The sequence below is a fragment of the Typopeltis vanoorti genome, chromosome 8 (assembly GCF_054136105.1).
Source record: "Typopeltis vanoorti isolate ZY-2024b chromosome 8, IOZ_Tvanoo_1.0, whole genome shotgun sequence".
Classification (NCBI taxonomy): domain Eukaryota; kingdom Metazoa; phylum Arthropoda; class Arachnida; order Uropygi; family Thelyphonidae; genus Typopeltis; species Typopeltis vanoorti.
The window spans coordinates 108009337-108026205 of NC_143556.1; the positions used below are offsets into that span (position 1 = coordinate 108009337).

The window sequence follows — 16869 nt, forward strand, 5'->3', positions numbered from 1 at the left end:
ATAGACTAAATACACTATTTAAGTATGCTTGAATGGTTTATTTAGTCTATGACATCTTTTCTTAATTAAGCAAATACATTTAGCGTTTAATTTGATTTTTTATGGAGCTCGAATTTTCTATTCTGGTCGTGGATGAATCAGCAAAATTTAGAGACACAGATATAAAAGATACTCACCTTCGCTTACCAACCTTTTCACATGTTCCTTGAGTAAGTCTGGCTGTTCTTCCCACCATCGCCAGAAGAAGGCTGATTCCACATAAATGAACTTCCTCGTCTCATTCATTAAAAGCTGTGACACAACAGATCGTATGATGTCACGAACATCTATTGGAATATACGAGCCAAGAATATGACATTTAAAATGTTCACTCACAAATATTGCATTGTAGTTTAATAAATTTATGCATGAATTATGTTGAGATATTCTCCAGTTTTCATTTTTCTAAAATGAGGTTTTCAGTGCTAAACATTAAAACAAAAAATTAATGACATCCGGCAATTCAGTTTAGAATTCGTTTTTTTTTGTGTATTTTCACATTTATATATATATATATATATATATATATATATAATTAATTTTTATTTAAATCGATGTTTTTTCCCATTTTCTATAGAAACGTTATATAATGTTCTATGGAAAACATAGTTTATATATAAATATTAGAAACTATATTGATTTAACAAACCAACTTAGTTGATTTAGTATGCTTTAGCAAATCAAGTGGATTAGGGTTTCTTCCCGAGAATTCTCGGTAAAAATTCATACTTAAAAAATTCCCGATTATCGAGAACAGGAGAAATATTTCCCTAGAATTTCGAGACATTTTTTATAATCTCGTAAAAAAATCGTGATTTTTTAAAAATAATGTTATTCGATTATTAAAAAAAATAATCTTGTCCACTTTCACCCGACATCACTCTCATCCTGGTTCCTTCTGCATGTCTGTTTATGTGCAGTGTGAAATCAAGGTTATTAAAAATAATTATTAAGAGAATTCTCGGGAAGTGTAAATTCCCGAAGATTAAAATTTATTAAAAATATCGGGAATTTGGAAATCCTAGGTAAAATAATAAGGTATAATTAATAATAAATTAGCATCAAGGAGATTTCTTAAACATACATAAAATAGTGTCTAGATCCTGAAAAAATAGTTTCAAGGAAAGTGACAAGCATTTTTTATAGCTAATAAAATGACATCCAGTTTTAACATGTTCATTGCCAATCACGCGATGCGAGCTCTCACCAAACGGCCGATCACGCGTTATCGCGTGGACATTGATAACTAAATAAAAAAATAAAAAAAATTTGGCCACCACACGAAATTCCAATTTTCAGCTTGGCAATGAAAGTGTTAATGGGTGGGATCTGCAGTGTGTTTATTATTATTACAGTGTGTTTAAGAAAAGGGAAAAAAATCATTTTTTTATGTGAATGTTTCTAAGAAAGATTGCAAACCTATATATTAAGATAATGAATGAGCTAAGGAGCAGATAATCCGGAGCATAAATGAAATAATTTCAAACACTTCCGTGTTTGAAATTATTTCGTGCCACTAATAAGCAGCGTGGTGCAGCTGGATTTACAGCCTGTATTTGTCGAGCTGTTTCACCTATTGCCTCGGCTAATGGTAGGCGGTATAGTTCGCCCACCGTTTCCAGGTCCCTGCTTCGCGTCTTTCCAGGAATAGTCGATTCATGCTGAAGGGGAGAAAAAAATGAAGGACGTCCGAATTGGTCGCCAACACGCGAAATCACGTGCTTTATAGGTAAAATTTTCCAACTGTTATACAAGCAACATAGTTAACTACAATAATCATAAAAGAGAAGTTAATTTTCCGACCGGTAATAATAAACAACTCATCCCACTATACGGACTGATTACCCTATTATCGGAATGGATTCTTCTTTTTCTGAGATGCGCAGAAGTGTCGAGGGACCTCAAATCGGTGGGCGAACTATAATCTCCCAATATGAAATTTCAAAATTGAAAAAAAAAAAAAAAAAAATTCGTTAATGTTTGAATTCGTTTAGTTTTTTCCCTTCCAAAGTGAATGGTTGATTATTTGCGTTCCATTTAAAATTAGTAGCCAGTAATTCTTCTCTCCTCATCAAATTTATTATACTAATTTATATCTTTTCGTTACGCGTTACCATTTTGTTTCTCGTATAATTTTTTTTACATTAGTCCGGGTGATGAGTGTCTTATGCATGGGTGTGTATGCTTGCTTTGAAGAGGAGAAAAAAGTTGTGAATTCTTTCAACTTTCACGAGAGAAAACTTGAAAAGAACTGCAGTATGATATTTACAAAGTCATGTTGTTTTAGAATATCCTAAATATCTGTTGAAATTCTTTTATGTTGATTTTCTTCTGATATTAGTCGTATCGCCCTACCTGTTCATATTTTTTTTATTCATAAACGTGAAAATTATATTCATTTAAAAAGTAAACTATATATTTCGAAATGTATTGATTATACTAGTTAATCTGAAAGAAATTTATTTGTTATATTGAAAACTCTAACTGCAAAATGCTTCCACTTATCAAAATTGGAAATTAATTACTGTTTCATACATATAACAAAGCAAACCCAGTGCAAGATTTTCACTCAGTAGATTAGAATGTCCTTACAATGGAAAGATTTAGAAGAAAAATGGGAATTTGTAGGTAACAAATATCTGTCACCGTCGCTGAGATTGAGTAGATAAGAGGGAATGTTCCCTAAAATCCTAATCAGTATCATTTATTTGTATGTATGTATTGACTGACATGTGTGTTCTACGGTCGATTTTTCTGACTTATATGATTAAAAACCAAAATATCTCAATGAGAAAAATCCTACATACCAGCTCAAAAGATCGACTAACTCTGATATTGATCGAAGAACAGGTTTTCGTCACCAACTAGAGTAACTAGAACAAAACTTACTAATGGTCTCTCCTGTACGGATCCAGCTTCATAGAAACTTCGACGAAAAAGGAACAAATCATTTATTTTTTACTACGAAATCATTTCCAAAATTTGTTGAGTTTGGTATGGTTTGATTGTAATTACGGCCAGACCAAACTAAAGAGGATTTATACTATATCTGTTAGTGGCTTGTGTTCTTATACCTGTTTCCTTTTTTAGGGGGATAGAACATATTAGTATTTCAGGAGGAAAACTTTTACTTTCGTGTGAGACCGACTAACTCATGGACAAAAACTCCATGTGAGGTTTCATTCTTTGCTTCGTACATGGGATTCGATTAGTTCTTTCCAACCGCATATCGGTAACCTCTCACGAGCTTAAATATTAACATACACAGTCGTCAATATTTTTGTAAATATTTCCATCAGTGTTTTCTCTTTTATCATCCATTTTACTTAATTTTGTTTCTTAGGGAATTACTGACTGTTAAACGTTATTCGTCATATTGAACTTTATCACTGGTTCAGCTCTACAGTAAAGAGAAATGAAATGATCCCGAAGCCAAATATCTTCGCATAATCTCGAGTCTGAAATAATATTTACCATAATCTCGAAACCAGAATTTGGTAAAAAATAAAATTGCTGTTCAGTATTTTCGTCCAGGATTCAGCCATAGTGTTTAGTAATAACTAATTTAACTTCAATATCTGCGGTTTTCTTTCTTTCCTTTTTTTTTTTTTTTGCAAAATTAGTTGCATTATTATACACACGTGGTAATTTCTTTACCGAATGTTAATGAAATTCACATTACTGGAATGATTATAGTCTTAAACAAACTAATTTTTTCATCATCACTGTCAAAGATGGCTTATATCTAATATATTATTCTTATGAAACGTAGATTTTCAATATTATTAGAATTAATTGGTATCTTTATGGACTCTTAGAATTCTTGGTGGGAAATCCATTCTGCCTTATACGATGACTAACAATGATCGGGTAACTTAAGTGATGAATAAAGAAAAAAGTAAAAAATCATAACTAAGAAATAACCGGATTTCTTTTTTATTATAAAATATTCAGCTGTATGTTTTCTAAAATATACTTGGAGTGTATGTATTTAACTTGCAATACATGGAAATACTTAATTTATAATCAGTATAATTAGCAATACTTACATTTGTCGTAGTACTGGTCGACGGTCAATAGCCAGCCTACATCGTCATGTGTATGGCAGATGATGTGCACATTCAACATATCTGGCTTTCCGGTTGGGCATGACTGTTGGGAAAAGCAGTAATCATTTTATTTTAATGAAATAAAATTTCTTATATATATATAATTGATATTAACTAAATGCATCCTAATGGGAAGAAATACGACATGTATAGTTTCAGTGCTAAAAGTCCTGAAAGTAGGAACGAAATGCTGAACATGCTACAGTTGTCTCTTTGTTTATTTAAATTACAACATCATCAAGATCATCTCATTCGATGTATCTTAATAATGAATAAACTCATTCCTATTGCTAATTCATTGTAGTAGAGGTTATTTTCATCCAATTAACAGCGATTACTGAGTTTAAACTATCTCAGCGACTGCTAATAGCAGTATTATACATTAGCTTCATGGAATCATTTTACATACGTCCATAGGAGACTCAAATGTCCGCAGTGGCGGCTTGTTGACGAAAAATATGAGATTTTTTGTGCTCATTCAGTTTTATATTCATATAGACAGAGCGTATGTTTGTCCACTGATGTAATTATATGTGAAAAGCTTCAATCATGAGGAAACAAGTTTCTTAGTCTTCTTAGAGTAATTATGCCTAGGACGGAGAGGAACGATTTGCAATTAGAGCCGAAGCACCGAAGTCTGTGGAGTTAGAGTATTACGTCTGGAAATTGTCGGTTCCTAATATGTCTTTTCTGGAGGGGTTTTCCTGTATCGAGATTCGAAGCCAGGCCAATCCAGCCAAAGGATATCGGCTTTGCTCAGTAAACTCCAAAAGTGCAAATACCTAAAAGTACTTTAATCAGAGGCTTAACCTCTGAAACTTCGATAAAAGAAGAGCGATAGCCGTATTGTTAAAAAATTCACCAAAGAAAATGTTTGTCATGAGGCCAAAGAACAGTGGGGGGGGGGCGACTACATTAAAACTGCCCAAGTGTGGAAAAAAATTATTTATTTGTTTATCCCTAAACAACAGGGAAAAAATAAAATAGAGAAAAAAAAGGCAAAATACACCACTCGAAAGGGTTGCAGCATCTACATCTGATACCGAGGTAAGAGAAAATGCTAATACTTGCTTACATTCATGTGAGAGAGAGAGAGTGAGCATTTTTTTCAGGAGTTGATAATCCCATATGTTCTTGGTTCATCCGAAGTCTGTTAATGAACAAGATGATAAATTATGTCATGAAACGAATCACTTATTTATTATTATTATTTTAATTATAACCAAGTAAATACAAGTTTGTGCTTGAAATTATATTAATGTAGTTATTCAATGGAGCAGTGCCCTTCGTTACTAGTTGTTCTTGGTATGTATTATGGAGAGAGAGAGAGAGAGAGAGAGAGAGAGAGAGAGAGAGAGAGAGAGAGAGAGAGAGAGATCCTTTCCTTTTATTGCTTACCTAAAGCGATTAGTAATCTCTGAGTGAGCTAAGTTATAAAGTGCATGGTTTTACATGTTCTTTAGGATACTGCTTTAGACGCTGATGAACGTACAGGAAAAGTCTGCTGTTTCTATAAGAAATGGAGAATAGTTGCACTTGCTGGATTTTTTTTAGTCACTCCTGCATCTCCGTAGCCCAATTGCGAGGAGTATGGTTGGTACAGCGTTATTTCATTTCATTTCATAACTCTAGGAACTTTTACAAGGGCTTTTGAAGTAGTTAGTGAGTTAGTAGGTTTCATACAATCGTGGTATTTTCCTCGCGAGCACTTAGGGAAGTAAGACATTTGGCAAAAGGAGATACTGTTAACAAGACAACATGCACTGGCCTCATAACCTTACTTGTTTCAGGCACAATTTCAAATAATCTTCTGGTCAGAGGTTCAGATCTCATACGCTTCACCACCATTAAGGAGAGTACAAGACACACGTTCCTTTATACTCGTACGTTTAGAGAAAAGCAAAGCAAGCGAAATATGCCGATAGTTCGTTGCTGATAACGAAAGGTTTCTCGTACTATTATCATCAAATTTAGATTCGGATATGATAAGTTAAGTATGCAAATAACAGTTTCGTGATAGCATTACATAAACTGGATATGGCTTACCCTGACACACTTATTGGCGTCACATTTTATCTACCGAATAATATCCTTCCTGATAGGAGAGAATCATACTAATAATTAATTTATTTTTGATATCTTCATTCGTAAGAGTAAGGGATCCCTAAATAAACTAACCTTCATTAAGAAGAAATCTAAACTGTGATATTGATAAATACAGTTTCATATTACTTAATCTTTACGAATGAATTGGCAATGAAAATTATTATTTTATACCGCACAGGCAAAGCTGTTCGATTAAAAAAAATCGAACAGCTTAAAAAAAACAACGATCATACGAAAATGGTAAAGAGCGGAAAAAAATACAACATCTGTGGTGCTAGCTATGAGAATTTCTGTCTATTTGATGTGTCTTTGTACCTGATGACATCCAACTGTTCGAAACTGTTCCGTGTAGGCAGTGAAAGTCGTTTTATAAGCACTATTAAAAGGCGAATATACTATCTCCATGTGTAGAATTGTGGTGTTTTAAGAAAGCACAAATACTTAGGTTTTTATTGTCACGAGATTACTTTTGTTTTAATGTTATTTATCTAACCTGGGGTTAGACAAACCAAAAACCTTGGTGCAAAGTGCGATATGTTTTATGTTACTTCAGACTACCATTAAGAAAGCATTAAGATTTCACACTGGATGAAGATGAATCATCCTTTGTGTAGAAATTTACTTGTAGGAAACTATTTCATATATTTGAAACAAGTGTAAACTTCACAGTACGAAGTTTAGAATAAACGAATGACCTTTAAAAGTGTGAAAATTAAAACTTTTCTACACATATTTACACTTAAGATCAAATAGTATTCACCAAAGTTAAAAATTATTCTAGAGAAATCACTGTTGAAGCAATACCCAAATCTTTATTAGAACATTACACTAAAATTTTCTTATTAGAAAAGAATTTTTCCCAATACTTTGCAATTTGAAATTTTAAAACACAAATCCTTCCAGATCGTATCTTAATTTACAGGGAAAATTCCACAAACGCATTTCTCATTGTTTTATTACTTTTTAATGCTGAAAACGATTTTTAATTGTATACATACTACATATTATTCAGTTAATTAGGCCATTTCAAAAATTAGAACAAAACTATTTTTCCTGCTTTTTAAATTTGTTTAGATGGTCAGAAATATCTAGCATAAGATCGGACCGAATAGCACAATTGAATCCAATATCATTCAGCTGGAATGATTTTACAAACTGATAAAGGATGATATTGACAAAGATAGTCAGAATAGCGGAAATGGCCATCATATAGTCGGAAGGAAACGTGCAGATGAAACCGGAAAAGACCAATGGTGTTTCTATTTATTATTACATTTTTCATTGTTAGGTTTTTGCTGAGAATATTCTGTTAATGTCAAAGGCTATTCCACAGCAACATTCATCTTCTACAAAGAGGACACGAGACACAGTGTGAATCAAATGGAGTTAAGCCACATTATTCATTTATTGAACTTCAGTGTTATATTTTGCATCCGTTATGTGCACTTTAAGCGTTTTTGAAATATAAATATAACAGCAACAGAGAAGTACTCGAGTGCGTGGTAAATTATTAACAAATATAGAGCAAACAGACTCAGCATTGCATCTTTCTGTAAACAGAAAAAAATCGTTTTGAATATTGTTTTGATTTCTTATTTTTTTAACTGTTGCCACTTTACGAAAATTGAAACTGCTGACGTGGTACTTAAACATACCACCAATTGTTCGGTACCGTATAATCTAAACAGCAATGGTGTCAGGAGACTAAATGTCGATTCATGACTGAAAGCCATAGAAATTAAGGGACATCTTACGCAAACATGTGTAATCCTATAACATTGAAAAGTAAGCATTTTTATATAATATTTTGATGAAGTTCGTGAAAACTCAGTGCAGTGAATAATGAGCCATCTTGCGAAAATGTATTTGTTAGCCGATGTATTGAGTGTCGAAGAATCCGCAAATACACACACACACACACACACACACACACACACACACACACACACACACACACACACACACACACACACACACACACACACACACACACACACACACACACACACACACACACACACACACACACACACACACACAGCTCTCATTACCCGGTGATATGCTAATTGTAAAACTATCCAAGCAAAAATTGTGAGGGAGAGCGTGTTTATTCCAACAAAATATATTCATATAGAAATTATTAGTCACGCTCAAGTAGAATTCATATCCTGTTATTGTCTGCTTTGTACAGATGTAATGAGCTAGAAATAGCTCATTACATCTGTACTTTATGGTTTTCATTGGTACCCCGTAACGTTCGATACTGCTACAATACTTAGGGATTTTTGACAGCAGTGAAAATTTGTGACTGAAATGTATGAACCCATAACTGTATTATATCGTATTTTCTACTGAAAGTATAATATGAGAAAAATCATAAGGTTTCTCATATAATTTCTATAATTTACATTTTTTTCTTAAAAATTTATTTTTTAATTATTGCTTAAGTAATCGCTTAGTTAATTTTAAATACTGCTTAAGTAATCGCTTAGTTAATTTTAAATACTGCTTAAGTAATTTCAAAATTTTAAGTTAAATTTTTAAGTATTTAAGGAGAAAAGGGAACAAATAAAAATCATCATTTATTCAAAAATATTAAATAAGCTTATAATGAATTCTATGAGTTCGGAGCTGTTACAAGCAATTAATATATTCCGTTTTAACCTTTGAATTAAATAAACTGAAATTCGACTTACATTGTAACTACATATCGTAAATGCAGTGGGCAGGATGCAGAGTAGGGCTAACACAGTGACTGAACAGGTTTTGCTGGTTACAAAGGACTTAAACTGTATCATCTTAATCTGACAAGCAGCTGGAAATAATCAAGTTCTCTGGAAAGTAATAACAGTTGTTATTAATGATAAAAATGAAAAATTCATTTTTGACTTAACATCCAATTTAAAAGCAATCTTTATAAAAGTCATTCTTAAAGAAGTATTCTAAGTGTATTTCCAGAATGGTACATTTACCTCTGGATCGAAAACATGTTATTTTGAACAAAAATTAATTAAATGAAAAAAAAAAAAACATTTATTATTTGAAAATGAAAAATAACTTTTTTTATTTTTCATTTTCATTTATTTCTTTTATTTATTTATATATTATTTAACAGCCTGCTGGATCGAGTAGACGGCGTACCTATTCTTTCACCAACGCGATACGGGATTCGAATCTGCCTGCTTATTGTTCTCTGTTTCATCTCTAGCAGAACACGGATTCGCGATTTTGTAATTTTAGTGCACCCATAATACGAATACTAATTTACTCTAGTTTTACAAACTTTCTTGGAGGAGATTCACATAAAATTATTACGGAAAGGGTAGGTTGGCTATTTAATATTAAGATGAAAAACCTACGTTTCGTGCAATCTTCGCCACCAAATAAGGTAGCATCAGCTAACTCGACAGGTCGTTATAAATTTTCTTTGCGTATCTTTTCAATCAAAAGTGCGTCTTCACTGCTAATCGAATCATGGAAATTTATACAGTTCATTTTACCCGCTACAAAAAGTGTTTTGATGATATTGTAGTGGTTTTTAAAAACGTATCCTGCAGAACATGAATTTTTTACGTATCAAAAATGATCAGAGAAATAGAGGTTTTTCTGTAATTTCGCAATGATGCATATTGCATTATTGCAATGATGAACGTTCTGTTCAGTTCCGTAGCAAGCCTATGGATTTGTGTACATTTAAATTGTGGCATAACATATTTTGTTAAGGAGAACAATATATGGTACAGGGCATCAGATTTTCTCATAGGTGAGATGGAACATTGCATCATATATCCCCACTTCTGTTCTGTAAGAATAGAAACCTCATATCCTTAGTAATTCAAGATTTTTTTATTCTGTCAGGTATATTATATCGCAACGTTTACACGAGCGTACATTTGCCAAGTAAAACATTGCAACATATATGGTATTCTGTGCTATCTTTATTCTAATCGGTTTGTTTGATTATATAATATCAGCCGATCTTAATTAGCATTTCTTTTCAATTCTGTCAAAACAAGATTACTATTGTATTATAATATTCTGAATAAGGAAAAAATTGAGTGCTGCTAGCTTTCCATTTTATCTTTCAGTTATTTCCCACAACCTTAAAAGAATCGTAATTACTAACTTAAATGATTTTTCATAGAAGGAGGAAGAAAGTCTTATGGAAAAGTTGGCATTGGTGTTGATTTGAATTTGAATAACTAAAGCTAGTATATGAATTTATCATCATCATCATCATCTCTATCTCTCTCTCCCTCTGTCTTATGCGGGCGTGTGTATGTGTATGTTTAGATAAAATTCCTTATAAATATGATTGTCATTTCCACTCTATGACAGGAAAGTGAATATATACATTAGAAGTAAATACATGCATACATTACGCATTTAATTTTTAGGATTACTATAGATTGTCTATATGTGAAGTTATTGACGCTGTACAGTTGTATGTTCTTGATATATGATTTCGAAGGTAAATGATGAAGCAAGAATGAGAGAATATGTTCCTCCATCTCCTTAATGATACGATAAACTATCATAATCATTATGTAAAGCAGGTATTATATTCGTAGCTGGAATATACGTTTTTCATGCATTTAGTCGTGTATTCAGTAATTTCCATGATGAATAAATAAAACTAATAAATTAATAAAAAACATCTAATTCCCAAACAGTTTTGATTTATATATTGTTTGTACAAATGAAATGGATTTTTAGTTTTCTCTCTTATCATTTATGCAATGTCAGCGCTTTTGATTTCCATCACTGCTGTCTCAATGGGATGTTTTTTTTATTTTTTATTTTTGATGAACTTGGAGATTTCTCAAGCTGCTGAGAAAGAGATTTCTACAGGTCATCGTCCACGCTCTGTCTGAGAGAGAGAGAGAGAGAGAGAGAGAGAGAGAGAGAGAGAGAGAGAGAGAGAGAGAGAGAGAGAGAGAGAGAGAGATGAATGGAGTTTTGTCTTGATTTTAATTTATCAAAACGGCAATCATATCTGTTTACAAAGTAGAGTTTTTTTTTTTTTTTACAGTACATAATTTGTATGCAACTGGCTATTTAGATATTTTGAATAGCATAAGTAACAACAGACATGCTTTGTGCGTTATGTTGATTTAGACTTATTTATTATAAACATCTGAGTTTAGAGGTAGTTATGATAGAGTGAAACCTTAAAGATAAACCTATAAAAATAAAAACAAAGACCGAGAATTATCTTTATCTTACATAAACTTACATAAAAGTCTTGTTGGGTCGAGTTGTATTCGAATAAATGCTGAAACAGATACGGGTTTCACGGCGAGTGTATTTTCGCTCTCTTCTGTGTATATGTTTTGGGAAGTTTAGCTCGAATTTTCGAGGCAAGATCCCTACGACCTTACCTAGAATCTGTTAAATCAGGTTCAGTTGAACAGGGCATAGAAAACTTTGGTCGCGTTATTGATGAGATTCAAACTCAGTTGGATCATTTGATCAATTTAAGTAAATTAAAAAAAATGCACCGCAGAACTGTGCGTTTGGTCTGTAATCAGAATGTACCAGATACGATTAATAAATTACGGGAATGAGTGCATTCAGGAAAAAAAAATCCTCATCGATGTGCAGATAAACAGTTACCCTCCTTATATTCAATGTTGTACTCATTTAGAATCTTACCAATTGATTATAGTAATTTATGTTTTCTCTCTAATTCGGTTAGAGCATTTCTAGCTGAAAGAAAAGGGAGAGTTTTTGACATGTTTCAGTCCCTTTTGTATTTTAGATGATTGTGCCAGTTTCATAACAGAGAAAGGAATAAAATTACTTGGAAAAAATAAGTGAATATGAAGGATATGCAGAGAAAAAGGAACGTTTTACTTGGCTAAAAGTTTTAAATTGGAGTGAAGGTGAATTATTATATGTTTACAAATAAGATCTGATTTAATGAGTATTCATACATTATAGTGGATTTTGCCAAAATCCCAAGAATACCATAGTAATCAGCTTCATTCTCGGGGAACGATGTAAACCATGTAATATAATCACAAAGAAGACAAATTACATCACGAGAAATGTCATTATCAGGACTTTTCGAGTACTCTGCATAATTCCCTGCTACAACTACTAGTATTACCGAGCACACAACAAACTGGTTTGTTGTGTGCTCGGTATTGCTAGTACGTTAAATATGTTACACTGTTTAGTATTGCTTTATACTAACATAGCTAAAATATGTTACACTGTTTAGTATTGCTTTATACTAACATAGCTAAAATATACAGTCAGGAAGCATAGAATGACGAAATTGTAGTGAAGAGGGCCACAAAAGTGGTGAAGATGGGAGGGGTGAATTTTTAACTACTGATTACATTTGCGTTAAGATCATTATTCTTATTATTCTAACTACATTTCCAGAGTAGCTGTAACCTAGTGCTGCTATATTAGACTGAAGGCATCCCACATAATTCCTGTGACTCTCCTGCTCAAAAAGTCTGAAATATGAATAATAATAATTTAAATATATATATATATATATATATACCTAACTAAAAAGAAGAAGAAAACGATACATTGTATATTCTTTATCGCTGTATAGGTCACTGTTACGTTGTTTAATATTAAGAGAATTGAGATGGCTGAAAACAACATTCGATTTCCAAACACAGATCTCAACTAATCCACGATAATAATGACCTCTATATTTACATCGTTTTTCGTGGGTTGCATTGATAACATGAATGAAAATAATGTTTTCATTAGTTTAATTCAGTATCATTAAGTATTTCAATCATATCGTATTCATTTCAACATTTTATCGATAATATAATTCCCCACTTGTGTATTTCGTAATCTCTGTTTATATTTGCAGTACAGAGATCAGGTTGCCAATACTTTCTGGTGTTCTTCACGGAATCAAGTGGAAAGTTTCCATTAAAACAAGTCTACGAAAACTTTCCTACAAGAAAACGATTTTTTTGTCCGTTTTTAAATAATAAGAGTTTGCTTAGTAAGAAATAAATACCATCAAAATAATGGAAACTGTCTATTTAAAGACAATCTTCAAAATGTGCAATATTTAAGAATAAACAAAATAAAAGAAACCAGATCATTATTTACATTTAATTTAGTTCCATTCTATTATTTTAAATGACCGAAGTAGAAAATATAATAATTATTTACTTGATTAATTTTTCAGGATGATTAATAAAATCGTCATCAAGTAGATATCCATTCCAATGACCATCGTTATGGTTACCACTTCACCATTTGGATAGTTTGATTTTAGCATCAAAGTAATATAAACTGTAACGATAAAATATATTACCTGTTTCGAATAGGAAAAAGTATTGCTAATGTAGATTAAATATTATTATTATTGAATTGATATTATTTTGGAACATTTTAATTTTCGAAAATGCTTCGATCTGGATTGTTTGTAATCCCCCCCCCCCCCCCCCTCCCGAGAATGTGATATTAACGGCTCTGTTGAATGGCTCTTCATTTATTTACCTGCTAAAACATCGAACGTAGAGCGGAAGTGTAAATCAACCTGTGCAGTCTAGTTAGAACATCTGCTACAAATGCATGAACTGAAGCTGTTGATACTGATAATATTACTCGATAGCCAAGATATTTTGAAAGAGTTACTTAATATTTCTTATTATTTTTTGTATATTAATTATTTGACTTTCATTTATGTCCAATTTCCCCCCAAGAATTTGATATTAGTGGTTCTGTTTCTGTTCAATGGGTCTTCATTTCTTTACCTGCCGAAAATATCGAACGTAGAGCGGAAGTGGAAATCAACTTGTGCGCTCTAGTTGAAACATCTGCTACAAATGAAATCTGCTACTCGATATCCAAGATATTTTGAGATTGTTTACTTAATATTTGACTTTCATTTATGTCCAAAATTACATTTACTGAAAGTTGAATGCACAAACGCAATTTTTATATAAAGTACTATTAAAAAGCTCCACAACTTACTGAAAAATTATTTATCGGACTAAATTAAGGAAGACTCCTTTTGTTTCGCTATTAGAAATCTCTCTGATAGCTTTTCTAAGATATCTCATTTACTTTTGTCTTTCATCGGGATTTCTGAAATGTCCTGATATCTTAATCTTTGGTCTGAAGATTCAGCGTGAAAAATCAATACTGTGACAGAGGAAATCAAGCCTTGGAAGAGTAAGGGAACACATCCACCATCGACATTATTTTTTGGTCAAACGCTGTTGAATAAACTGGAATGTGTCAAGGCATTGATGTAATGAGACAATTCACTCCACTTTTCTGATAGTTTTCGGGAAATACTCTTCTTTAATCTGGTAGTAACAGCTTTACCTAATTACTGATGTACAACTTCTTCAGAGTCAAAGAGAATAATCTCCAAGTACTTAATATTTTTGAAGTTACCAAATGAGTTGAAGGTCTGTCCCTCTCACTGCTTCATCTCCGAATGATGATTCAATATTTCAAAGGTTTCTGAAGCAGTTTTTAAAGAGTTAAAACCAAAACCAAATGTAAGGTCTTTTACATTACTATTCTTTTAAAAGTCGCAGAACATGATAAAGTTATAAAGATATGATCAGTTAAACCACTTACACAATAACGCTGTATACTATAATAACGATCAATGGTTGTTAAGGCAAATCGAACATACGAAAGGCTGTTAACCTATACTAAATCAGTGTTATTATGGGGGTCAGCCAAGGTTTAGATCATCTGGACATTCTGTTTATGAGATCAAATATGAAAAATATTCAAGCCTACTTCAGGTCGAAGTCAAGCCACTTAGTTGTCTCATTACACACAATACAGTGAACTTCATCTATAATCTAAAGAGATTGACAAAACATCCATTCCCATATTGGAATTCGAACACACAGCCCATTGAATGGAGAGTGGACAATAATAATAATACAACTTGGCCAAACAGGACGGCAAATTGAGGCAATACAACAGTCTTTAGGTGCAAGAAGTTATTCTGCCAGTCATGTAAGTGTCTTTATTATTTGTCTGTTTCCACTTTAATCATTAGACAAATATTATGAAGATTTTAAAAGATACTGTTGATTTTTTTAGTTCCTTATATAGGCTTTACTGATAGATATAATATATAAAGGTTTCATTGGCCTTGTAGATGCGTCTTAATCCAAACAACCACCTATGTGTGTTTCGTTTCCAATAAAATGATTTATACATATTATTTTTGTTTACCCAGGTCTTAAGCAATGTATTTATTTTTCTTCGGGACCTATTTAATGGAGAGTTTGAAATGAAGTCAAAATATAGATAACGAAATATTCTATAACATAAAATTAGAGCTAGCATTTCAAATTAAAAGAGTGATTGCACAAGAAGGGATTCATCTGAATTATACATAATAGAGAAGTCAAGTATTATAGCAGAGACGTGAGAGAGAGAGAGAGAGAGAGAGAGAGAATTGCACTTGTACAGGAGAAGGATACCAGATAAGAAAATAAAATCTAGTAGCCGTGCTTTTTTTTCTTTCTTTTTTTTAAGAAGTAGTGTAACCACAAACGAATAGAAATACCATCTTAAATTTTCCTGAAATGCATTGACCCGCCAAGTCCATTTAGCTAGTCTTTAGCAGTTTTATTCTTTCATAAACATATATCATGTTATGAAGGGATAAATTCATCTAAACTATTCTGCAGATACAAATGTGAATAAAATATTATTTTGAGTATACTGTTTAGAATTACATTCTAAGTTGTTGATGGAAATAAAATCCAACGTTAATTTTCTTGCTCAGTGAGATTTTATCGCCATCAGATTCCTGATATGTATCCATTGGTTCTCTTTTCCAGTTTTCTCCGAATTTTCATGTGTGTGTGTGTGTGTGTGACCTGGGTCTTCGATCAACTGTTTCTAAGCTAAACTTCAGATCCATAAGTTAAAATCAGTTAGAATGCTGTCTTATATACTTCTGGATGAATATTTTGGCTATTTTCTCTCTTATTCCATATAAAATTATTTGATTCCTACCATAGCAGCTTTTCTAGTTCTCTCTAATTATATATTTTCTTATTTCATTTTTCAGCTTCATTAAAATTGTACCTACATAACTGAAATATTTTACATTTTCTATAGATTCTTCATTCAGAATGTAGTTAATGTTTACCATGCTCTTGCCTATTTTCATAGGTTTGTCTTTATATTGCAGATTTTCATTTCAAATTGTTACTGTAATTATTCAGTTTAATATCCTGATGACACGTGCTTGTGGATTTATTCAGGAGTCTAAACATCTTCTGTACTTTTATGTCCTTGTAACAAAGTTGTAAACCTATATTATATTAGTTCCTCTGAAGGGATAAGGAATACATAATCAGGAAGCCCTTCCCTGGAGATAAAACACGATATATTTTCAAGCCTGTAATTAGTAGGGTTGTGGTCTTACAACGGGCGACGAATACTGTCTACTACCTGAAGACTTACACAAACATCTATCCAAGTTACGCATTAAATATCATTTGCAAGACACTCAAATGGACATTATAACATAATCAATTTACAACAGTCTGGAAATTCAATTCACATGCTTGCAATACACAGTTTTTTGCTCAAGGGAACTCGTTTTTGATTTTTTATTTATTATTTTATTTTTATT

The 16869-nt window shown here is 32.2% G+C and overlaps 1 protein-coding gene across 1 annotated transcript in view; it reads right to left on the reverse strand.

The window, feature by feature from the left end:
* Positions 1 to 16869, reverse strand: part of LOC150104258 (lysosomal alpha-mannosidase-like) — a 100543-nt gene that overhangs the window by 62414 nt on the left and 21260 nt on the right. The window contains exons 2-4 of the mRNA XM_090396871.1: positions 8951 to 9088; positions 4089 to 4191; positions 177 to 326 (exon numbers count right to left, since the gene is read on the reverse strand). Of these exons, the coding sequence (XP_090252997.1) occupies positions 177 to 326; positions 4089 to 4191; positions 8951 to 9052 (355 nt within the window). The 5' untranslated portion in view covers positions 9053 to 9088. The remainder of the gene's footprint in view (positions 1 to 176; positions 327 to 4088; positions 4192 to 8950; positions 9089 to 16869) is intronic.